The following is a 26,476-nucleotide window of genomic DNA, read 5'->3' on the forward strand; positions in this document are numbered from 1 at the left end:
CTTTCTCTGGATCGTAAAAGCTCACCATAGCAAACTCAGCAGTGTCTCATCAGGTAGTTTGTCTAGTTACTTCACATAATTTGCATGATTTCTTGGAAATACTGTTTTGACTCAATGTTTACAAAAAAGTTTCTGATTCCTTTTTTAAAAAATCACGTTCACAGAACTAAAAATCAAAAACGAATTTACCTCGACTTTAGAACCCAAGTTTCCAAAAAATAATATATGATGAACCTTCATCACACTGTCCCACAAGTAGCATTCTGAGAAACTTTCAGCTGGTTTGTCCCTTGCAACTTGCTCAATTTTGCCATTATTTTCTAAGTATTCAGTTGTCACATCTTTTGTAATAGTTTCTATCATTCCCCTGATCACTGATGACAAACTAACAGGGGTATCTATTCTCCTTCATCCTCCATTCTTAAATCGTGGGGTTACCTTTACAGTGTAATGCATTGCATTTTGTTCATATAATGTCCAATATTTCATATTAATTTTCATTATTTTAATGTGCAGACTTCATCTACACTCTACACTGCATCCTTTTTGAAAGAAATGTATTTTTGTTAGCTCATCATGAGTTTATGGCATTTTTTTTGTTGATAAGAAAATACATTATAGTTTGAAGGCATGGGCCAGTTGCACAGATGACTTGTAAAATACCTTTTCATTACCTTTGTTGATTCTCATTTATTTTACCACAACTTGACTTGAGATCATTAGTCAGGCTCATTCTTGTCGAAGTGTGGTTATTTTAAAGAGCAGCATCTGGCAGTGAGCTTAAGCCTATGATGATAGTACTTAAAACAGAAATTACAAGAAAGACTGAAGTGTGGAAAAGTCTTGATTAAGTACCGTACGTGATCTTATTAGGATGCCATGATCATCGCCAAACTATATGGCATGGAGATAAGTGTCATTCAAATAGAAATTTATTTTGCTGCTTTGTGGCAAATTAAAATCAAGAAAGCCATTAAAAATAATGTTCTGTTTCTCATTATATCTAATTAATTTCTGTTCCTGAGGAGGGTAGAATCAAACTTGGTGTTTCCTGATGTGCACAATCAAATTCACTTGCTGGCTAAATTGGAATTGCTTATATTAGGATAAACTCAGGATCCTATGTTGCAACTTCCCTGAATTTTAGAGTGAGACCTTCCACAAATCCTTTTGTTCAGCAGTGTGTTTGGGAGTTTTCATGCCATGTTTAATTTCTGTATTTCAAAAAAATGTAGTTTGGTTCTCTTCTAATCTGAAAATAAAAAGCCCCAGCACAATTAAACAATGCAAGTTGGAAGTCACATCTACCTATGCTGATTCCTGTACAATAATTCTTGCCAACTAGAAAATGTCCTTATCCAGATGAGGGGACAGGATCAGGATGGCTGTGTTGCCTCCATGACTGAATAGTAGTAGTCAGTCCTTGCTTTCTGGGCTTGTATACAGAAGAAAATTAGACTGGGAGTGTCAGAGTAATTGTTTTTAACCATCAGTGGAAGAAATACTTTTATTTGGTAGACAGTTGCTGCATTGGTTTATGGTACATTCTATATTATTACTATTCATACCAATGACCACCGTATTTATCCTTTTCGCTAGAACACTAGTTCCAGATCAGTTCAGGTGGAGACTGTTCCAATGGTACAGATCCCCCTAGTTCCAAAACTGATGCCAGTGCCCCATGAAATGGAATTCCTCTTTCCCACACCAATCCCTTGGCCATGTATTTACTTCCCTAACTTTCTTATCCCTATGCCAATTGGCACGTGGCTCGGGCAGTAATCCAGAGATTATGACCCTTGAGGACCTGTACTTCAATTTCCTAGTGCTTGATAATCCCCAAACACGTCCTCCGCCCTAGCTTTGCTTATGTTGTTAGTCCCAACATGGACCACAACAACTCCAATATCCTAGTCATTTTTTTAGTGCTGAACTTGAGCCTTGTTGAGAAAAATACACATTTTGACAAAACTTTTCATCTTGCAATCAACAGGACAATTCATGAAGATACTACTTTAAGAGACAAATCAATAATTATACTGAATCAGAGGAGATTGCTGATGGTTGCAAAGTTTATTCTGATTGGTAGAGGCATAGCCTTAGAGAATAAGTGATAGTTAACTGCTAAGCTTTGTTTAAATTTTAAAACAGGTATCTTGATTAGTCAAAACACTGCCTGAGATTTGAACCAGGGAACAGCTGTGACTTATTTTGTTGCGTTGAATTATGTACAGTGAGTGTACATGTTTGTTGCGTCTGCAAAGAACAGGACCTTGTGTACGTAGCTTCCAGCACACAAATATCTGCATCACCCAATGTGCCCAATTGACAATCCTAAATTGGTTGTCAGCATACTACTTTGCATCCTCTGGATTATTCAGAAAATATTGTCCTTTATGGATTTGCATCTAAATGTTGAATACTATGTTGCAAAAATTACAAGACCAAGTTTGGTTTGGTACAGTCAATATCTTGCTTCTTATGAACAGCTGAAGGAGCATGCTATTTGAGAGGATCTACTTTGATGTATGGCCTACACATATGGCACCGCGCTGGCATTAAAATTCATATACCATATTATCATTTTAGCAGGACATCTTTTTGGCTTGACATTTTTTGACTTGTTAGTTTTTACCCCATCAGACAAAGCAGCTGGTTTCCCCTGTTGCTCAAACCTTTAAGATATCTTGCCTTTGAGGGTAATGTGAAGTTGGCTGGACACTTTTCAAGAACAAAAGTGATTGCTTTGCAGCGATTCATGAGTTTGCACAGCGATAAATGATGTGATCAGGGTAGTCGGTATCCCACAAGATAGGTTTGATGTGTCATTTTTCACAATTATGCTTGCTCTTTGCAAAAATAGCTGGGACCCTAGTTACAAGGTTTCCTAAAGATCAGTCTTATAATATGGAACTACAGGAGTCCCCTATGTGTGCACTGACTGATGAAGGTAAGTTTTTAGCAAATTGCAGTAGAAAACCACCCTTCTGATTTCTGTGCTGGACTATCAAGGAAAGGAAGCTAATTTGATTGTTGCATTTGTAAAGTAAATTTGAGTGCAGGGTGGAGAATCTTAAAACATGTAAGGGCATCATTATATGCAGCTATAGATTCAATTTTAGCAAACATCCCATTTGCATATCTGAAATATGTAGGGCGTAAGACGCTTGATGTCATTCCATCAAAGACATGTCTCTCATAGTATCCCATAGAGATATTTGTAAGAGCTGGACCTACAGGGGATCCCATGGCAGCACTATCTTTTTTGGGCTTAGGTAATGGTATTCAAATTGAATCCAACTGTGTGAGTTGCTAAGTTCATAAATTTAATGAACATTTCTTGTTACAATGGTGGCAGATTCTGAATATCATGATATGGTGCTGGAGTGCAGACGTCTGTGACATTGTTCAACATTGTTGAATAGGCTAGCGCATGGATACTGCATTGTAAGTCTCGTGTGGTCGTTGCAAATGTGATGTAATCCTTCATTGCATACGTGAAAATCTTGCTCACTTCTGATTGTAGCATTTGGTCCAACCATTTCGACAGTTCATTTTATATAAAACCAGTCAGAGATAAGATAGAAGTAAAAGGACATCATAGAATCCTTACAGTGCTGAAAGAGGCCATTGAGCCTACACTCAACCTCCAAAGAGCATCCTATCCATAGCCAGCCCTATCCCACTCCACCCTCAACCCAATCCTTATAACCTCTTACTTATCATGGCTAATCCACCTAATCTTCACATCTTTGGACGACAGTCAGGAACTGAGCACCAGCGGAAACCCACATAGACAAGGGAAGAATGCACAAACTCCACATTTTTTTAAGACTAGGGAGCATATTTTTAAGGTGAGAGAAGAAAGATTTAAAAAAGACATGAGTGGCGATTTTTTTACACAGAGAGTGGTTCGTGTGCAGAATTAACTTTCAGAGGAATTGGTGGATGCGGCCACAGTTATAACATTTAAAAGATATTTTAGTTAAGTACATGAATAAGAAATGTTTGGAATAATATAGGCCTAGCACAGGCAGGTAGGACTAGTTTAATTTTGGATTATGGTCTGCATGAGCTGGTTAGACCGAAGGGTCTGTTTCCGTGCTGTGTTACTCTATGACTGAAAAACAGAAATTGCTGGAAAAGCTCACCAGGTCTAGCAACATCTGTGGGGAGAAATCAGAGTTAACATGTCAGGGCCGGTGACCCTTCCTCAAAACCAGACCAGTAACCTGTCTAGAATACCATCCAGAATGTATCCGAGAAATTCATTTGCTTTACTATTGAGAGTGGAAAAAATATAGCAGTTCATGTGAAAATAAAAATCTTCTGGAAAAAGTACATTATTTTTATTCCATTTTCCTAATCTTTATGTTTATGCGTACCTGTATTACATCACAAGAGTCCTCAAGCCATCCATTCCTAGGCTGATCAAATTTATCCATCACACAATAACAAAAGCTTGTTTGTACAAAGAAACGGCACAGTGGCGCAGTTAGCACTGCTGCCTCACAGCGTCAGGGTCCCAGGTTTGATTCCAGCCTTGGCTGACTGACTTTGTGGAGTTTGCACATTCTCCCTGTGTCTGCGTGGGTTTCCTCCGGGTGCTCCGGTTTCCTCCCACAGTCCAAAGGTTAGGTGAATTGGCTATGCCAAATTGCCCCATTGTGTTAGGTGAATTAGTCAGAAGGAAATGGGTCTGGATGGATTAGTTTTCGGAGGGTCAGTGTGGACTGGTTGGGCTGAAGGCCTGTTTCCACACTGTAGATAATCTAATCTAATCTAAAAACTCCTTTCCTACTATTTCCTTCTAATCACTGATGAATCCTCTTCCTGAGATTTGGAAAAATATCCAGGTGCCACTTTTTCTTCCTTTGTCTTGACTATGAATAACTAAAAAGTACTGGGACACTGCTCCAGTACTGCATGCTTCACATGGTGAGCTTCGTTTCTTTATGGACATCTGACAGTGATTAACTGCAGTTATACTTCTTATTTTTTTCCAGCATAGATTGATGCTGGCTGCCAAGTGTGTCTGATTCCCTACATCAAAAAGGCTATCCAGTGACAACAATTTCTCATTAGTATATCTCAATAGAATCTATATAATTTATTTACTTTTTTTCTTCCAGAACTGCAGGTCCTTATTACATCCCTTCACATATTTCACTGTGAATGCATAGTTGTGTTTCAAATCCCATTGAGTACTTCGTCTGTGCAATTTATATATTTTCCTGCCAACTTTTAAATTTCTGTCAAAACATTAACTGCTTTAGTTTATGAATAGTGGCATTAAAAGCAATTTGTATAATGACTAATTGTTTGTATTTAAATATCAGCTCTTAAAAGAGTGTATTTACTTTCATCCCATCCTAGTTGGCTTAATCAGATATGTCAAAACTCCATGCTAAATTCCACCTGAGCTCCCCAGTAGCCAAGACCTTGATGTCTTTAGAAATGACAGTATTTTTAAGTGATATTCAATGAACACACCATTTGATAATATACAGAGTTTAGAAATTTATCACAAGCATTTCAATTCCACAAAGCTTCACACATAATTACTATTATGGGAGCCACAATAGAATGTATTAGAGGACATTTGTGTCTTGACTATTGCAGTCTGAAATCCACATTTGGAATTTGCAGCATGAGCTATCAGAGTAGAAGATGGGCTGATTTTATTTTATTTTCCCTCTCTACTTTGAGAACACTGTTCTTTTCTACTCTTGCTGCCACCCAGTTGAGATTAGTTAAATACGAAGTAAATATGAAATAGCAGCAAACCCATTGTTTTGCTTAGTGTAAAAACCGTGAGTTTTTACTTTGGTGCTTTTTAAACTCATGGACTAAAATGAGAAAGAACTGTTTTAAAAATAAGTGTTTAAGAATCGCTGCATGTTTAGAAAAGCAAGTAAGCTGAGACACTCAGGCAAGCATCACATATACAGTGATTTGAACAAGCATTAATTGACATTTGGGTTGTGATGTGGACCCAAGGGATTTTGTGTACAGATGCAACTGGGTGGCAACAAGAAGTTGATTGATTGCTTTATGGACTAGTGCCCATTTCACGATGACAAAAGTCTTTTAACCTGCCAACAACAGTGTGATTGATTCTCAGGGAACTTAACGTCTTGGGACTGGGAACAAGATAGAAGTGTTTGATCTCCACGAGCATAGAAGTTGTATTTCTCTTCTTTGTAATCAAAACCAATTTTAAACCTGAAGAAAATTAGTAATCTTTCCTTCACCAGTTGTTGTAAGCTGTGACTCTTCATTGACAAGTCAGAGACTTTCTTTTTATACTTAACCTATTTTTCTAATCAACCCATTCAAAGATATTATTACACCTCTCTGGAGCGTGTGGGACTTGAACCTGGGCCTCCTGGCCACTATCACTATTTGCAATAAAGGACCATTACCACTTTTATAAGTGAACCAGCTATGTTGGGTCTCTTGCAAACCAACATCTGGAATGAAAAAAAATGACTGAAAAGCAGACTTCTGACCAGGAATTCTAAGGATCATCTCAACAAACCAGGAAGAGGAACCACTGAATAGCCTCCCAGTTTTCTTCAACCTATAATCTACTTTTCCCTTTTTTTTGTGTGTAAGTGTGAGTTTGTAAGTGGATTAGCGTTTTAGTTTATTCTGTTATATGTTGATGATTTATAATAGTTTGCCTGTAGCTAGAATCTAATTACTTGTGATAAATAGTAATTCTTAATAAGTTCAGAAACCTGGTGGTGCTGTTTACCAAAGATCAGGTAAATTGGGAAATTTTGTATACAAAAGTTGAAATCAACTTTTACAATGACCTCAGATATATTTCCATCTACCCTAATGAGTCTTGTACTATTTTGCAGTCACCTGTAAAACCTGAGATGAAGCCTCAAATGTAGTTAAATCTTTGCATTAAATGAAATGTCCAAGTATGTTACTTTTGTGTTTTCCAGCTGATGAATCTGGAGCATTAAACCATAGAGGATTTTTAACACTTCAATTTGCAATTAATAAAGTTTCATTTTTGTTAATATAGCTAAACAAATCGTCAGTGTTCGTAATGAATGTCAAGTCACTTGTTTAGCTTTCAATCCTGAGAACCAAAATATCTTCTTGAGTGGAGGATTCAGTTCAACAGTGAGAGCATGGGATACAAGAACTTGTAAGGTACTGTAATACTTTACCATGTAATGCACACTTTTGAACTGAAGTAAAGTAATTTATAGCAACTAAGATGAAATGTGATTTAATATTCCTTTTGCATAGCAATGTAATCTGGTTGTCCTGCTATAGGAAAGATGTAATTAAATTGGAAAGGGTACAGAAAAAAATCACAAGGGTGTTACTTGTTCTGGAGAGTACAGAAGGTGTTTACAAAGATGTTAAAGGCAGAGGCTGTCGAACTTTGTTTTTCTTGGAGTGAAAGAGATTGAGGTTTTAAACCTTATAGATGTTTATAAAACTATGAAGGATATAGATAAGTTGAATAGCAAAGATGTTTTCCTTAGGGTAGGGGAGTTCAAAAGAAGAGGGCATAGATTTAAGGTGAGAGGGGAACGATTTAAAAGGGATCCGAGGGACAACTTTTGACGCAGAAAGATGTCTATTTATGGAATGAACTGCCAAAGGAAGTGTTAGATGCAGATATGGTCATAACATTTGAAAGACATTTGGACAGGTACATGAATAGGAAGGGTTCAGAGGGATATGGCTCAAATGCAGGCAAATGGGACTAGTTAGTTTGGAATACTTGGTAGGCATGACAAGTCAAACCAAGGGATGTGTTTCAGTGCCATATGATCTATGACCATGGCTTTGATGAAACTACCACAGTACAATTTTAGCTGACAAAATTGAATTAACTAACATTTTCTGACTTTTTTCCAATTACAAGCTCATGATTTGATTTCATATCTAATTTGTTTCAATAGTTCAGCAAAATACTCTTGACCTTTTGGAAGCTGGCTTCAGATCCGGATTGATGTGATGAACAGCTTCCTGCCGGCTTTAAATATTGATGTTGGGCACAGAACCAATGCTCCTAATACAGCCCTAAATGAGCAAATTTGCTCAGGATGATTAAATGGGGAATGGTAATTGGGAGGTGGAGGACATTTGGGAATGAACTTCTGTTATTGAGATTAGTGGTGAAAAATAGAGTGGCTTTAACTCATATTTGCTACACTTGAGATTGCCAGGTGTGTCGGTCACTGTGCATGTAACTAAAGACAATTTTTTTCAAAGGCATCTTCAAATTTAAAGAGCACAAAACACATCAAAAACAATTCTTATGTTACCTTTCTCGTATCCATTCATGGACTCTGTGGCTGGGGGATCATTTATTGCCCATCCTAGTTGTTAGTTTGTTATAATGTTAATGCATTTGATCTTTGTATACTTCAACAACACCTGGACATCAATAAGATGTCATATATCTAGAATGCCCATCACAGTCCAAAATTTGATGTCTTATAACTGATAGGCTCAAAAGTAATAATCTGAAAACAACAAGCCACAACTGAATAACTTGAAGATATTGGGGACTTCAAATACTGGAAAGTCAGTCAATATAGGGTGGAGCAGGTCTTGATGAAGGATCCCAACCTGAAATGTCGACTCTCCTGCTCCTCTGATGCAGCTTGACTTACTGTGCTTTTTCCAGCTCCATAACTAAACAACTTCCAATGCTCTTAGTCATTAATGACTGAACCTTGTCTATTAGCTGACAATTTCAAAACAGACTGAACAGCACTGGTTAGTTTCAACTTGACCACAGGTTTTCCCATGTACGGTTCTTCTCCACAGTGTTAACTTTGTGACTTAAGCAGTTGGGCCAAGGATAAACAAAGTTCTACCTGAGCAGCTTTCCTCAAGACACCCAAAAGGAAAAAGGTCAGGAAGATGCACACATTTTCCTTGTTGTATAATGATACAATCATCAGCATTTGTTTTAATTCTCTCACTATGAACAGCAGCTAATCATGGATAACCAAAGAGCCATTAGATTGAATTAGATTACTTACAGTGTGGAAACAGGCCCTTCAGCCCAACAAGTCCACACTGACCCTCCGAAGAGCAACCCAACCAGACTTACTCCCCCACATCTAACACTATGGGCAATTTAGCATGGCCAATTCACCGAACCTGCAAATTTTTGGATTGTGGGAGGAAACCGTAGCACCAGGAGGAAACCCACACAGACATGGGGAGAATGTGCAAACTCCACACAGATAGTCGCCTGAGGTAGGAATTGAACCCGGGTCTCTGGCACTGTGAGGCCGCAGTGCTAACCACTGTGCCAACGTGCAACCCATTAATTTAAAAAAAATCAGGATGAAAAGTTTGCATTCCATCTCTGCTGTTTTTTGACTGTTGGTACTGCCACTGGAACCTAGTTGGAAGTCTTGGTGACATTCTCCTTATTCTGGACTGAATACTGAAGATACTCAACATGAGTTGTGAAATGCAACATGAAGGGGCTCAGAATTTTGATTTCATTGCACTCGGATTGTTTCAATATAGGATTAAAGACCAAAGAAACTGTGTTACTGTTAACCAATAAGCAGAACTGTGTTCATTGAATTAAATGCAAAACTGTCTAACATTGCAGGCTGATTTTACAATTTAACTTTGTAATTTACAATCTTTAAAATTCATGATTCCATGATATCAACCATCCTTGATTATCCATCAAGGATAAGGGCAACAAACACATGGGAACTCCAATGTCACATTTAGTTAGCACATGACCTTGTCAAAAATATATTTGAATTCCTTCATTGTTGCTGGGCCAAAGACCTGGAACTCCATCCCTTACGACATTGTGGGAGCACCTTTCCCACATCAACTGTTGTATTTTAAGAAGCTGCATTGACTTCATCTTTTCAAAGAGTTTTGCCAATAATGCCTACATCTCATGAATAAATTGAAAGAGAAGCTAACCTCAGTTTTGGAAAGCATCACTAGTATTTTGATCACTAGAAAGAAAAGTAATATTTTACCAGAATATTCTTTTTGGGGTTAAGGAAAATAGATATGCCATGTAAGTTGTATTCATTATTTTTTCTAGGTGGTGAATGAATACAGTGCTGGAATACAGCAAACACTTGACATTCTTTTTCTTCCGGGTGGAAAAGAATTTCTTACCAGCACAGATGCTGTAAGCAGAGACTCAGCAGATCGTACAATCATTGCCTGGGATTTCAAGACTTCTGCAAAGATATCTAATCAAATATTCCATGTAAGCTTAACAGATGTGCATTTTCATTTCTGTATTGAGATCATCCATGTCATACATTTTCTGTGAAGTCACACTGCAGAGGTTCTGTGGAGTCGGATGTAACAATGCAATTAAGCTGTTGTGCTTTAATTGCCTAATTAATTATAGCAACCACTATTTGAACTGCAGTAAAATGTTTCCAGTTGACTTTTAGTCTTTTGATCAGATTTGAAGTATTATTGCAAATCATAAGCTACCTGAAGAGAGAGGTCAATAACCAGGAAGCAGATACTTAAAGTAATTAATAGAAGAATTAGAGGGGTGGAGGAGGGGTGATTAAATACTAAACTTTTGAATTGATGGGTTTGGGATGGGAGGGTGCGGTTAAGTACTTTTTTAACCAAAGTTCAGTGGACATGTGGAACTCACTGCCTGGAAAGGTAGTTAAGGCAAAAACCCCTCATTGTATTTTTTGCTTAACACATTTTCATATGCTCTTGAAATGCTGTAACCTGCAGGTCTATAGACCAAAGTCTGTAAAGTGAAACTAGGTTAAGCAGCTCTTTCATTTGTCACAGACAAGATGGCTAAGTGACCTCTTTCTCTGCCATAAATTCTTCTATTTCAATGCAAGGCTTTACAACCTAAAGTGTTGGCCAAGATAACAGAGTGTTTAATGTACTCACTATTATTAATATATAAGTGGCACACAACTTGTGATAGGGAAGAATTCACAAGCCTGTGAATTATGAATCATAACAAATTACAGTTTATGTCATTGCACTGTTAGCCTTGCAAATATGGCGGTTTGTCCTCAAGATCTTTGGCTGTTGTTGAACTGCTGCATTTGCACATTATTTGTTGATTAAACAGTTGTCATAGAAGGTTGAGGCTGCACCTCAAAGTGTTAGCACCTTTCTAATATCCAGATGTATGTTCCTGCAATGCCAGACAAACCTTGCTGCCCAAAAAGAAACTGAGAAGTCTCATTCATGCAGATTGAAAATTGCTATTATGACAATTCTAAAATGTAAAACTTGAACTTCTTTATTTCCTTTCCTTTCAGTATCCTTCTCCACAAAATCTGTTTTTTTCCCTGTTCTTTTTTGTACTGATTTGGTCTTAATTCACACCTTTTTATCTGTTTGTCCCTCTGTTTCTTCCTCTAACTTTAACTCTGGTGAAGAAGATAAACTGTTCCTCCTGCCATTTATTAAGATTCCAGGTTCTTGCTTGCCCTTGTTGTGTCATTATTAATGCACATTTTCAGCAGCTTGCAGGAGAAAGAGTTTTAAAGCTGAAGGGTGAGGAAAGATCAACACATTGAGGTTTCTAACTCCAGCAAAACCTGGGCCGATATTTAGCATGCATTATTCATATCAAAGTATGGCAATTGCTGAAAGTAAATGATGCATTCTTGCTGTCTGCATTGTGAAATGATAATTACATCTTTGTAGTATTTAGTAATTGAAACAGACAGAAAATGATTTTTCCATAATGCATTACAAAATAACATGTGCAGATTTGCACAGCTGAAAGGTACATTTTTGAATTTGGATCAGTTCATTACTTAGGATACGATAAATGCAATGCCATTGTATAGGAATCAAAATATATTTTCATATGTAATTTTTCAGCCTAGACTAAGCTCATTTGTCAGTATGGGAAAATGCTAGTGACAGTTTTTAAGGGATTTCAATTACATACCAAAGATTCATTTCTCTAATATTGACTAAATTACTAAGAGTCTGAAAAAAATAGAAACTGTTGTATTTATTTAGCTGCTAAAACTGTTCAATTTTTATTATGGACCCACAGAAAATGTAATAGAATTTTAAAATTCCATCCTTTCCCATAGGAAAGATATACCATCCCATGCCTGGCTGTTCATCCCAAAGAACCCGTCTTTGCTGCTCAAACCAATGGCAACTATATGGTGTTATTTTCTACCCAGCGACCATACAGGATGAACAAAAGGAAACGATATGAAGGGCATAAGGTATTTTAATGGATGGTTTTTACATTGGAGTAGACAAAAACCATTGTTTTTGCCTAGCATATGCCTATTTTATAATTTGTCAAAAAATCCAAAACATTACTTGGGAGCACAGATTTAACACATCATTTTACAGTTAGATAACATAGAGATTGTTTACTAAACAGTTTTTACATCTGACAAATCTTCAACTATATCTACAAAAACAGAATACATATTAAATGGCTATTTGCATCTGTCTTAACGGCAGAAGGTATAAAAGAAAATTCTGAAAATTTTAAGAAATCAAGTGTCAAATAAAAAGTATAAATTTAAAGATATTAGGTATAAGTATGGATTACAGAAGTATTCCCATTGGTTTGGCAAGTGGAATTTTGGAATTTATTGTTAAAGGAATAGAGTATAAAATTTGGGAAGTATTACTGCAGTTGTGCAAGGCATTAGTGAAACTTCACCTAGAATATTGGTCCCCTTACTTTAGGAAAGCTGTGGTTGCATTGGAGATGGTTCAGGGAGGTTGACTCCATTGATTCCAGAGATGAGGGTTTTTCTTATGGAGAGAGATTGAGCAATTTAAGCCCATACTCTCTGCAATTTAGAAGAATGAGAGGAGATGTATTGAGGTTTATAAGATGCTAAAGGGGATTGACAAAGTCAATGTAGAAAAGGATGATTCCTCATGTGGTACAAACTTAGAGGCAAAAAAAACTGCAGATGCTGTAATCCAAAGTAGGCATGCAGGAGGCTGGAAGAACAAAGCAGGCCAGGCCGCATCAGGAAGTGGAGAAGTCAGTGTTTCGGGTGTAAACCTTCTTCTGGACTGGGGGTGGGTGTAAGGGAGCTGCAGATAAAGGAGGTTGGGGGACGGTTTTAGGTGGGGAGAGGGCGGAGCGGTGAGGCAAGAATAGGTGAACATAGATAGAAAGTACAACCTTGTTGGTCGATGTGAGGAATGAATCCAGTTAGTAGCTGGAGGAAGAGACGGTCAGAGGAGTGGGAGGGGCTGGAAAGGGAATTGGGGGATGGGAAGAGAAGTTATTTGAAACTAGACATCTCAATGTTGAGTCCTCTGGGCTGTAGGCTGCCCCAGGCAGAAGATGAGGCATTGTTCCTCCAATTTGTGATCTGATTCGCTGTGGCAGTGGAGGAGGATGAGGATGGTCATGTCAGAATGGGAAGCGGAATGAGCAGTGACTGGAAAGTCAGGTCAGACCCTGCGGGCTGGGCTGAGATGCTCAGTAAAACGTGCCCTGAGTTTCACGCAGGATGTTGGAGTGGAGGTGGCGGCGATGCATGGAGAGGAAGTGCAAACCAAGGATTTGCGAAGGGAACGGTCCTTGTGGAAGGCAGAGAGAAATGGGGGCAATCTAGAATTAAGGGTATAGTTTTAAGATGAGTTGTGTGTAATTCACTACTCTACTGTGTGGTAGGTTCCAGGGCATTGTGTAAATTTGATGAGGAGATAGATTTTTATTTAAAAATGCAGAAGTCCTTTGCCCTGATAGCCTACAGCCAAAAGCTTTAAAAGAGGTGGGCCAATTTATTATACACAATTTATTGTATCAGGAAGGACATACTAGCCTTGGAGTGTATTTAGAGGAGGTTCATGCAAATGGTTCCAGGGATGAAAAGCTTAACCAACGAGTTACGTTTGAGGACTCTGGGTCTATACTCGATGGAGTTTAGAAGGATAAGGGAGGGCATCTAATTGAAACATACAGAATATTGAATGGCCTGGACAGTGTAGATATTGGGAAGATGTTTCCATTGATAGACGAGACTAGGACCCAAGGGCATTGCCTTTTAGAATGGAAATAAGGAGAAATTTCTTTACCCAGAGAGTGGTGAATCTATGGAATTCATTGTCACAGAAGGCTGTGGATGCCAGATCATTGAGCATATTCAAAATTGAGGTTGATAGGTGCTGGAATATCAAGGGAGAGAGTGGGAGTATGGGGATGAGAAACTTATCAGCCATGACTAAACAGAGGAGCAGACTCAATGGGTTGAATGGCTAATTTCTTCCCCTAGGTCTTATGGTCTTATTTGATATTGATCTTTCAAAATTCCCTAGATTCTGTAATTGCACCCATGGATTTGGAAGATAACAAAGGTAACCCTATCACTCAAAAAAGGAGGAAAGCAGAAAGCACAAAATTATAAATCTCTTATTATAATATCAGTGGTAGTACGCAAAATGCTGGAATCTGTTTTTCGAAACATTATAACTGCTGTATTTAGCCAACCTTGTTATGATTCTCAGAGTCAGCATGAATTTATGAAAGGAAGATAATATTTTACAAATCTGAGGATGAAATTTGTGGAGGAGATAAGAGGGAACCAATGTTATAAATATAATGTATTTGGCTTTTCAAAATGCAACCATTAAGGTGCTTCATGTTATTCTAAGAAAGTGTGGCTCTTGCGATTGGCAATTTGTTCGCGTAGATTGAAGATCGGAAGAATCTTCAGAAAGAAATCAAAGTGCAGGAATAAGTAAGTCACTTTTGATTAGTAGCTATAATGAATAGGCTACCACAAGCATCAGTACTTGGGTCCAGCCATTCACAATCTAAATAAGTGTCATGGATGAGGGGCCAACTGTAATGTATTGATGATGATACGTTAAGTTGAAAATAGCCTATGAGGAGGACCCTAAGCACCAGAAAAAGGATTTTTGACAGGTTAAATGTTATCATGTGGAGAGCTATGAGTTATCCACTTTGGTCGGTCAGATAGAAAAGCAGAATGTTTTACAGAGTGAGAGATGGGAAACATTGATACCTCAGAGGGATCCAGATGGATGTGCTTGATATGAATCATAAAGTTAAAATGCAGGTAGAGCACTCAAATAGAATAGTAAACAGTATATTAGCTTTTCTTACAAAATGATTGAGATTTTTTTCATTTATTCATCGCATGTGGCTGTCAGTTGGTAGGCAATTTATTGCCCATCTATAATTTTCTTGGGAAGTATATTCAGTTGTATGTAACCTTTGTGACATATATCTCGAATATAGTAGACAGTTTTATTCTTCACCTAAGCAAGGTTACAATTACCTTAGATCAGAGATTTTCAAAAAGTGTGTCATGACTGCCAGAGTCTGGTCGGGGAATGAAAATTTGGGGTTGCAAAATCTGAGGCTATAATAATAACTGCACAGCCTTGGGCAACATTGATTGAACTACAACTTTCTGGTGCTGTGTGGCAAAACTCTGGCTGGTTATCGCTAGATCCACAGGAATTTCAGTCAGCAATAATTAACATGTGGCACTTGGGAGAAAGATCCTTGCCCAGTTCTCATAATCACCACTCCCCCACCATCTCTCAAAACTCTGATATGATGCTAATGCAAAAGCTCTGAAATGCAATCACAATGGAAAAGTAGTTTTGGGAGCACTGCCTTAAAAGGAATGCAGCAAAGATTCACCAGACTGATAACGGGATGAAGTTTGTAAAATGAGGATTGATGCAGCAGACTAGGTTGATTTTCTCTGGAGTTTTGAAGAATATGATATAATCTTATAGAAACATATAAAATGTTTAAGAGCTTGACAAGATAGATGCTGAGAGAATGTTTCCTTTAGGCTGTTGAGTCAAGAATTAAGAGGAACTGTCTCAGATAGGAGTTTAGCCATTTACAATATTCTTTTATTGTCACATGCACTCCATTATTGGAGTACAGTGAAAAGCCTTTACAATGTCTGCCTTGTTATGCCAACATCTCTGATACAAGTATCTGTATACAAATACAGCAGAGGAATAAAAGTAGTTGCATTATTTACAGAGTTGAAAAATAAGTTAAAAATAAGACATCATTAAAAGGTTGACATTACAATAATGTAGGAAATTTCAAATAGACATTTCAAATAGGGCGGCACGGTGGCACAGTGGTTAGCACTGCTGCCTCACAGCGCCAGGGACCTGGGTTCAATTCCCGCCTCAGGCGACTGACTGTGTGGAGTTTGCACGTTCTCCCCGTGTCTGCGTGGGTTTCCTCCGGGTTCTCCGGTTTCCTCCCACAGTCCAAAGATGTGCGGGTCAGGTGAATTGGCCATGCTAAATTGCCCGTAGTGTTAGGTAAGGGGTATATGTAGGGGTATGGGTGGGTTGCGCTTCGGCGGGTCGGTGTGGACTTGTTGGGCCGAAGGGCCTGTTTCCACACTGTAAGTAATCTAAACATTAGTGTAGCAGCTCAGTGCAGGGCCTGCACACGTGGTCTACCGCCCTCACCAGAACCCAGTCCAACAGCCGTCCCTGCTCCTCCCAAAGCCCTAGAACACTCCATACCAACATTCAGCTACTCCAGGTAAATTCCAGGACTCCCTCCTCTGCGCCATTCTCTGCCTGGGACTCACGCCCTCAGTGGTGCTCCATGACTTCTTCCCCACATGCTGTTCCGGGGCTTGCAGCCCATGTGCTGAACCAGAGCTTTCTGCATGCACTGTACCAGGGCTCACTGCATGCACTTGACCAGGGCTCGCTGTTTGCCCTGTTCTGGGGCTCACAGCCCTCGTGGTATTCAAGGGCTCATGGTCCACGGTGTGCAGGGGCTCACAGCTCATGCGCTTCTCCAGGGCTCAGTGCTTACTGGCAGTCCTTATATACGTCCATACCTCACAAGGATGGCCTCCAGATCTTCAGCTTCTTCCTCTTTAGTTGTCCTCCACTAATAGGTGGACCACATGTTACACTGCATCTTATTCAGAACACTTGGTGCTGTCAGGTAGTTCTGCTAGCTTTTAACTCTCTTAAAGGTACAGTACGCCCACATATTCATGACACGTCCTCTCTTGAGAAGAAATGAACCATCATAATGAAAAAATGGATTTTTTTCTTTTTTAAAACACATTACCCTTCATACAGATAACTTTAATCTAAGTTCACCTTAACTTCTTCCCATATATCTGTGTATATATAACATGTCCCAAGAACATCACCTCTGCTTTCATGAATTCAGTGTTATTTAAATTTATCACCAGTTTTGCTTCTCAGTTCAAAGAGCTCTACCAATTGTACCATGTGATCTTTCCAGGACTTACTAAAGATCACTATATCGTCCAAATAGACTGCACAGTTTATTAACCCAGTCACAACTCTGTTCATGAGTCTTTGAAATGTGGCGGGTGTGTTCTTCATTCCAAAGGGCATCACTTTAAACTGATATAGCCCATTTGGAGTTACAAATGCAGAAATTTATTTCGCCATCTCTGATAAAGGTACGTGCCAGTAACCACACAAATGCATTGTCCTTTCGATAATCCATGCAGGATCATTGAATCCCATTGGGTTTGGGAACTAGGATGATCGCTCTGGCTTGGTTCAATGACGTCCTTGCCAAACATGGCCTCCACCTCCATCTGGACCTGTCTGGCTTTGAAAGGATTAAGCAGATAGGGGTGCTGTTTTATCGGAGCCGTATTCCCTACATCTACTTTATGTACAATAGCATTAGTCCTCCCCATCTATTTCTTACATATGTCTTTATACTAATGTAACACATCTTCAAACTGCGTTCTATGCTCCTGAAACAGATAGCTTACTAACCTATACCACTCCTCAAGGACTTGTTCATTTTTAAATCACTTTAACCTGCTTCATTCTATGTTGTGCTCTCATTAGGTGCTGTTTAGCTAACTCACCTACTTGATTTAGTCTCTCCCTCACCTCTGATACAAAATCTAAGTGTGAGATCTCCAACTTTGGGCCTGTCAATTTTTCTTTGATTAATTTCAAAGGGCCTCTCAGTTCATGACCGAATGTTAACTCGAAGGGAGTGGACTGCGTCGATCAGTTTGGGGCATCACTAATGGCAGTCAATACGAATGGGATACCTTTATCCCAATAATTCGGATAATCCTGACAGAATGCTCTCAAAATGGTCTTCAAGGTTTGATGCCAGTTTTCTAAAGTTCCCTGGGATTCAGGATGATATGCAATGGATTTAAAGTGCTGTATACCTAAGCTATCCATAACTTCCTTAAACAGCCTAGCAGTAAAATTTGACCAAGGTTTGTGAGAAGATTTGTAGCTCTGGTGCTCGTTGTTGTGGTTCTGTTCGCCAAGCTGGGAGTTTTTGTTGCAAACGTTTCGTCCCCTTTCTAGGTGACATCTTCAGTGCTTGGGAGCCTCCTGTGAAGCGCTTCTGTGCTGATTCCTCCGGCATTTATACTGGTTTGAATCTGCCGCTTCCGGTTGTCAGTTGCTGTCCGCTGCAGTGGCCGGTATATAGGGTCTAGGTCGATGTGTCCGACCCTTGGTCCGACTGAATCTCTCTGGGTAGCTCATACTGCGTGAAGAAAGCTACTAACTCCTCTACCACCTTTTTTGCCTTGATACTCTGTAATGGAATTGCCTCCAGAAATCTGGTAGACACCTCCATTATGGTTAACTAGTACTGGTTCCCACTTTTAGTTCTTGGGAGGGAACCTACACAATCAATTATAACCTGCGTGAAAGGTTCCTCAGATGTGGGAATTGGCAACAAAGATGATGGTTTTATTACTGCCTGTGGCTTACCTACCATTTGGCATGTATGACATGTACGGCAAAAGGTAACCACATCCTTGTGCATTCCAGGCCAATTAAATGTTTTTGTACCTTAGCCTGATTCTTTCGTACCCCTAAGTGACCTCATACAGGTAGTCCATGTGCTACCCATAACACCTCCTGTCTGTATGCTACCAGCAACATAATCTGGTGTACTTCAGCCCGTTTCTCCTCTGCACTACCTGCCATGCTCTCCATTTCTGCCGTAGGATTCAATCTTTCAGATAATAACCCTCCAGAATATTCTCTGCCTCCTTTTCAGAGTATGCATCTACATACATATCTGTTGTGGTTCTGTTCGCTGAGCTGGGAATTTGTATTGCAGACGTTTCGTCCCTTGTCTAGGTGACATCCTCAGTGCTTGGGAGCCTCCTATGAAGCGCTTCTGTGATCTTTCCTCCGGCACTTGTAGTGGTTTGAATCTGCCACTGTGACACACGCAGATGACAAGCAACATGAATTTGACTGGGACACCACTACTATTATAGGACAAGCCAAACAGAGAACAGCCAGGGAATTCCTAGAGGCTTGGCACTCATCTACAGATTCAACCAATAAGCACATCGACCTGGAGCCAATATACCGGCCACTGTAACGGACAGCTGGAACTGACAACCAGAAGCGGCAGATTCAAACCACTACAAATGCCGGAGGAAAGATCACAGAAGCGCTTCACAGGAGGCTCCCAAGCACTGAGGATGTCACCTAGACAGGGGACGAAACGTCTGCAACACAAATTCCCAGCTCGGCGAACAGAACCACAACAACGAGCACCCGAGCTACAAATCTTCTCACAAACTTTGAACATACATATCTGATATCATCTTGTCTTGCTGTTGCAAGTCTCTTAGTCTTTCAGGACTAAACACTTCTGTCTGACCCTCTGCCTCTTCAGGTTTTTTTGCACTATTACGTCAAACAGGGTATCCACTGACTGAACCTCGACGCTTTCATCTTTCTCTTTTCGTCTTGTGCTGTAACTTATGGTAATGGGATCTGGTTACCACACAATCTTGGAAAATACCAGAATATTTCTGTTTTATTTCCACTGTTTGTTGGTCTTCCTTTGGGTTCTCCACAACGAGGGGTGTCACTCCTACCTTGGATCCTGCCAAATCATTCCCAAGAACAAACTGAATTCCTGGAACTGACACTCTGTCAAGCACTTCCACTGTAACTTCTCCCAGTCTTGAGCTGGCAGTCCAACCTGACCTTACATAGGGGAACGCTAAATTTCTGTCCGTCTATTCCACAGATTACTACACTCTCAGGTAACTGATCAGAAAGAGTGTATATTCGCTAATCCCTCACTATCAGCGACTGGTTAGATCCTGTATCTCTCAAAAGTATAACTTCTTGTCCTTCTGCCCCTGTTCTTTCTGAGTAAACCTTACTCACAGAGGAAAATTCTTTGTGGAGGTCAGGTACTAACTCCATACCCAGCCCCTACCTAGGCTGTGCACTTTCCTGCAGCTCCATGACTCTTCTTGGGTTCTCCTTTACTACCTTCACTAATGCCAGTGGCTTTGTGTCTTTTACCACATGTTTTCCCACAGTGCCTTTCTTTAACCTCCAGCACTGTGACTTTATGTGTCCCACTTACTGGCAGTGAAGGCACCTTTTCCCAGTGCCCTTCTGCACCCACCAGTACAGTAATTTTTCATGTCGCACTCCATTACAGTGAAAGAATCTGAGGCCTTTCACCTCCTGTCCACCCTCTTGGCTTCTTTTTTATCCTGTGGTAAATTCTTACCATTGCACTTTACTCTTGGTTTTGTAGTGTAGGATCTTCCCTTCTCCCAACTTCTACCCCTCACAGGATGAAATTCTGGCTGGACGTTTGTCTTATACACCAACATGTATTCATCTGCTAATTCTGCTGTCCTTCTCACTTCCTGAACTTTCTTTTCCTCCATGTGAATTCTTACCATTTCTGGAAGTGAGTTTTTAATCTCCTCCAGCAAGATAATCTCTCTCAGAGCCTCAAAGGTCTTATCTATTTTCAAAACACGCACCCATCAATCAAAATGACTACGTTTAATTCTTTCAAACTCAACGTAAGTCTGACGTGGTTCCTTCATTGTGTTTCTGCACCACTGTCTTACTGATTCTGGTACCAATTCATAAGCATTTAAAATAACCTGTTTAACCTCTTCATAATCTCGTGACACCTCATCTGACATTGTGGCAAATACCTCACTTGCTCTGCCTACCAGTTTAGTCTGAACTAATATTACCCATAAATCCTTGGACCACTCCATCTGCCTAACCAATTTTTCAAATTAAATAAAGAAGGCTTCAACATCTTTGTCATCAAAATGTGGCAGAGTTTTGACATATTTATATATATCCACTACCTTCTCTCTTAATTTCCACCCTGTTAATCTAATTTTGCTGACTAAGTTCAAATTCTCTTTCTCTTTCTCTCTCCCTTTCTTCTGCCTCTCTTTGCTCAGCTAAGAATCTCTCTGTCTCTCTTTCTTCTCTCTCTCTTTCTGTTTCCGTTTGTTTATCTTCTAACTCCATTTTCCTCAATTGTAATTGATGTTTTTCTACCTCTACTGCACTTGCCTGTTTTTCTGACACACCTTAGTGTTTGAGTAAATTCCTTACGATTTCAGCTTTACTTTTGTCCTTGGTGAAACCCAAATCTAACATATTTGCTAATTCTAAAAGTATGGCCTTTTTCTTTCCTTCTAAACTTTATTGGCAAATTTGAGAATCACCTTCAATCCTAGAACCTCTTCAGCAATTTTAAGAGCCATTTCTCTCACTTTTAATTTAATCAACCGGAAGTCACCGAAATTAAACAAATTACCTCACCTATGTTTTATTTAAAGATCTAGGACACCAACCTGCAAGTGTTTAAATCTGCTGGGATTTTTCATACCCCCAAATCTATTCAAATCTTTCTACACCAGTTGAAATCCTGATGATGAGCCCCCAAGGTGTTATGACACTGGGTAAGCTCTCCTCCTTAATTTACATGAGTAACACAGAAAAGATTTATCCCATGCAGCAATCTGAAAATTCGAGAGGCCAAGAACTATTTAAATAAAAAAAACCTTTATTTCTTAAAGTATAACAGAGAATAACTAACTAACAATTATTTACAACACCTTCCTCTAACCTATCTTTTATCTTCCTTCTATAATGTTAGTCTGATAAAATCTTCTAATTAAGATTTGCCAAAAATTCAAGTTTTCAAAACCAGCCAGCTGTTGAATCTTCTATTTGTATCTTCCTGTATCTTCTTTTTTTCTTCTTAGGGATTATGCTTCACAGGTCATGGATTGATAAAGGTACCTTTAAGAGAGCTATTTTTCAGGCAATCTCTGCATGTTAGTGGCATGGCAGTTCTCCTCCCAACTATTCAATTTTCCCCAGCCTTATACCCCAAAAGCATCAGGTTGTCGATATACTAAATTCAAACTTAATTGGAATTTGGTATTTTTCGGGGTATAATTTAAACTTACTGGCCTAATTTGAATCTGTTTCTGTCTCCAGGCAAACAGCTACCCTAGCTACCCCAGTAGGTGGACCACATGTTACACTGAATCTTATTCAAAACACTTGGTGCTGTCAGGTAGTTCTGCTAGCTTTTAATTCTCTTAAAGGTACAGTACGCCCACATCTTCATAATACGTCCCCTGTTAAAAAGAAATGAACCATCATAATGAAAAAAATGGCTTTTTTTTCTATTTTTTAAACACATTACCCTTCATACAGATAACTTCTTAATCTAAGTTCACCTTAATTTCTTCCCATATACCAGGCAACCAGCTATCCTAGCTACCTCAGTAGCTAGACTATGTGTTACATTGTATCTTATTTAGAACACTTGGTGCTGTCAGGTAACTTTTAATTCTCTTAACGGTACAGTAAACCCATATCTTTATAACATCACACATTAACAGATATTTGAGTATTAAGAGAATCGAAAGGTATAGGGATAGTTCTTAAATGTATAACTATGATACAAGATCAGCTGTGATGTTACTGAATCACAAAATAAGCTCTGAGGGAGGGCAGAATGCCCTTGCTACTGATTTCTTATGATCTGAAATAATTTCTCACCTTTTTCTGTGAATGTAATTTCATAGACGACAGGAACTTCATGGAACAGAATTTGGTTATTGGAACTACGGGCACAAATAACAGTTTTATCTCATTCAGGTCTGGAAAAGACATTGGGAACAGAGTTCAGGCTGTTCAAATATCTTCTGAAATTTCTGCGTTTTTTTGTATTTTACCACCCCTTGTTTTGAAAGCATTTGCCTTAGTTTATTTGATAAAACTTGGAAATTAACATTAGGGGAGTTTTGGGAAGATTTGTAGCTCGTATTGAGATTCTGGATGTAGGTTTGCTCGCTGAGCTGGGAGGTTCATTTCCAGACGTTTCGTCACCCTATTATGTAACATCTTCAGTGGGCCTCAGACGAAGCAGTATACATGATTCCTGTTTTTTATTTATATGTTTGGGTTTCTTTGAGTTGGTGATGTCATTTCCTGTTCTTTTTCTCAGGGGGTGGTAGAGGGGGTCTAACTCAATGTGTTTGCTGATAGAGTTCCGGTTGAAATGCCATGCTTCTAGGAATTCTCATGAGTGTCTCTGTTTGGCTTGTCGTAAACTGGATGTGTTGTCCAAGTCGAAGTGGTGTCCTTCCTTAGCTATATGTAAGGATACTAGTGAGAGCAGGACGTGTCGTTTTGTGGCTAGTTGATGTTCATTTATCCTGGTGGCTCGTTTTCTGCCTGTTGGTCCAATGTAGTGTTTGTTACAGTTCTTGCACAGTATTTTGTAAATGACATTAGTTTTGCTTGTTGTCTGTACAGGGTCTTTCAAGTTCATTAGCTGCTGTTTTAGTGTGTTGGTGGGTTTGTGGGCTACCATGATGCCAAGTAGTCTGAATCGTCTGGCAGTCATTTCTGAGATGTCTTTGATGTAGGGGAGAGTGGCTAGGGTTTCTGGGTTTGTTGCTGAGAAATGGGCAGACTGTGTCCTTTTGAATACACGATATAGGTGATTTTCCTCTGCCCTGCGTAGTTCCTCTGGGCTGCAGTGTGTGTTGGCTCATTGAAGTATGACACATATTCTGGGTTACACACCCAGTCTCCAACAAAGTGAAGGCTGGAAAATTTAAGCAATTGTTTCCAAATCTATGTTCACAGAACTTCAGTGAAAACTATTCTTTCTGACCCATTCATGATTTTTGTATTTCTTTTTCCTTTGATTTCTGTGTTATACTTGTGCTTTTTAAATTTAATTTCTGTGATGGTATTTTATGAAATACTTTTCTTCTTTCTTTTCACTCTGCATTGTTTCTAATTGCTGTACTGTTTTCCCTTCTCTTTGCTCCTTACTGTCATTATTTCTTTTTTATGAATGCTTGTTTTTATCCACCTTTCCTTCATTCTTGTTCATTCACTTTTGAAATGCTGTGCCCAATATATATGTGCACACTCCATGCTAATTTTCCTTAAAATATGTGCATATGCATGTGTAATGGGAACAGCCTTTGTGAAGTTCCTGACCACATTTTACGATATAAATATGCTACATAAATGCAAACTGTTGTTCTGCTCTCTTTTGTTGGAATTGGCCTGACATTTGTGTGACACATGTTACATAGAAGCAGCAACCTAAATGTTGTTGTTGTCGTCGCTCATTCTTGTTGCATGGGCTACTTCATATGAATAGAGCTGAACATTGTGAAATGATCAACAAACAGCCTAATTTATGATCTTATGATGGAGACAAGAATACTGATAATAATTCTGAATCTTGAACCATTTCACTTACTTATGGAGCTTAAGTTTTCAAACTTTCTCGTTTTTTATTTGGATGCCTTGTGACAGATCAAGACTTAACAACATCAGTGCTCAGAGTTGGCTTTGCACATTGCAGATCTTGAGCCAAATTGTAAAAGCTTGTTTCAATACAAATAGCTCTTAATAGAAAAACATTTGCAATGACCAGGATTTATTATCATTATACTTGATAAGTTAATTTTCTCTCTCTATTTTACAGGTGGAAGGATATGGAGTGGGCTGTGAATTTTCACCTGATGGGACTATAATTGCCACAGGAAGTGCTGATGGGACACTGTGCTTTTACAACTATCTGAATTCAAATCTAATTCAAACCTTGCCAGCCCACAAGGAGGCCTGCATTGATGTTTCCTTTCACCCTGTGCACCCATCTATTATTGCAACCTGTGATTGGGGTGGAGAAGTCAAAGTATGGCAGTGATGACCTGTAAATTGCAGCTGTATGTGAGGAGCAATTGTGCATTATCATTGATTATTCTGTCCCTTAATTACAAAACAAGTCACAGTTGTCCACAGTACCAACAAAATGCAGTCTTCATTTCCCTTTATCTGCTGATTAATTCAGCAATGTTTATTGGGTTAACAACAGGTATGAGTATCAGACAATGCTCAGGCCTCTGCACACTAGATTAGTGCTATTAATGCTCTTATGCATTGTGGCCAATATGTCCAGCCTCTTGTAGTGTAGGGAAGGTATTAGACATCTGAAATATCTACATTGTTCTTTACACATAAATTGTGGGCATGTTGTGGAGTATCACTATCATTTAGTGATTATTTAATGTTTCAAAAAGCACTGAAGAAGTACGTCAAGCTATGACTTTTCAGGTTACAGTATTAAACAAGTTGTCTGATTTGTGTATATTTGATTTTGTAGTGAATCCTATGATTGTATCAATAACATCAAAAGAATTATGCCACATGTATTTATAACAGTCAACATGCAATCATCCTGTTTCCAATATCATTATCATTATTGTAAAACACAATTTATCAGGTTCCAATAGGATAATATTTTTAAATAGTCAATACTTGTGAATCCACTTTTGTACTATTTTGATTAGTTTGCACACTACTCTCTGGAAATGCTAACCAGAACTTACAGCTAACCATTGATTAAACAAATTGAAGAGCAGAAAGGTCAACCACATGCCTGTTGGGCTGATCTGAAAGTCAAGATAACCAGATTCAATTATTGTTCTGTGAAAAGTATGACAGTTAATTGTTGAAGCTGACTATATAAAAATAAAATCAAATAAACTATGAATTATTTGCTGAAAATAAAAGCAGGTTATTTATTTTCCTTAAATACTTGCATTTTTTTTCTTTATTATTTAGGTGTATTAAGAATATGAGGTTTAGTATTTCTTTTAATACCATTTAGTTACTTCACCCTTGAATTAACGTCCACAATTTTCAGATATTACTTTGCACTACATATTCAGAAATAATATTTTGTTGGAACCTGATAAATGGCAGGATCAATTTAAGATCGGTGTTGGTTTAGTTTGAGTACTTTAAAATAACACTGCCTATAAATGGAAAAGTCTTCTGATTTGTTGCTTTCAATGAATTGAAACAACTATTTAATATGGTATAAGAATTTTTAAAATTAATTACATTTGGCATAAATTCTATAAAGGATGTGTGGAAATGACAGGGAGGTATAAAGTTAAGTACATTGCCATTTAGTATGCCAGCGCAGATACAATCAACACAACTACTTTCAGTTGTGCGATTACATTTTGATTTTATGCTGTTTCAAAAGTCAGTCTAAATGTGTGATATTTCATAGGAAAATGGTGATAAAAATAAAGTCTTTCTTCAAATAAACTGTATCTACTTTGGGAAGTGAACACTGTGTGAAAAGTTG

At 38.7% G+C, this 26,476-nt stretch overlaps 1 protein-coding gene across 4 annotated transcripts in view; it reads left to right on the forward strand.

Moving 5' to 3' along the window:
* wdr25 (WD repeat domain 25) overlaps positions 1-25,950 on the forward strand; it is a 102,083-nt gene extending 76,133 nt beyond the window's left edge. For all 4 annotated transcript variants that reach the window (XM_060829264.1, XM_060829266.1, XM_060829265.1 and 1 more), the window contains exons 4-7: positions 7,043-7,173; positions 10,076-10,246; positions 12,084-12,224; positions 24,803-25,950. In XM_060829264.1, coding sequence (XP_060685247.1) covers positions 7,043-7,173; positions 10,076-10,246; positions 12,084-12,224; positions 24,803-25,024 — 665 coding nt within the window. In that variant the 3' untranslated portion in view covers positions 25,025-25,950. The remainder of the gene's footprint in view (positions 1-7,042; positions 7,174-10,075; positions 10,247-12,083; positions 12,225-24,802) is intronic.
* The last annotated feature ends 526 nt before the right edge of the window (positions 25,951-26,476 follow it).

The sequence above is a fragment of the Hemiscyllium ocellatum genome, chromosome 8 (genome assembly GCF_020745735.1).
Source record: "Hemiscyllium ocellatum isolate sHemOce1 chromosome 8, sHemOce1.pat.X.cur, whole genome shotgun sequence".
NCBI lineage: Eukaryota > Metazoa > Chordata > Chondrichthyes > Orectolobiformes > Hemiscylliidae > Hemiscyllium > Hemiscyllium ocellatum.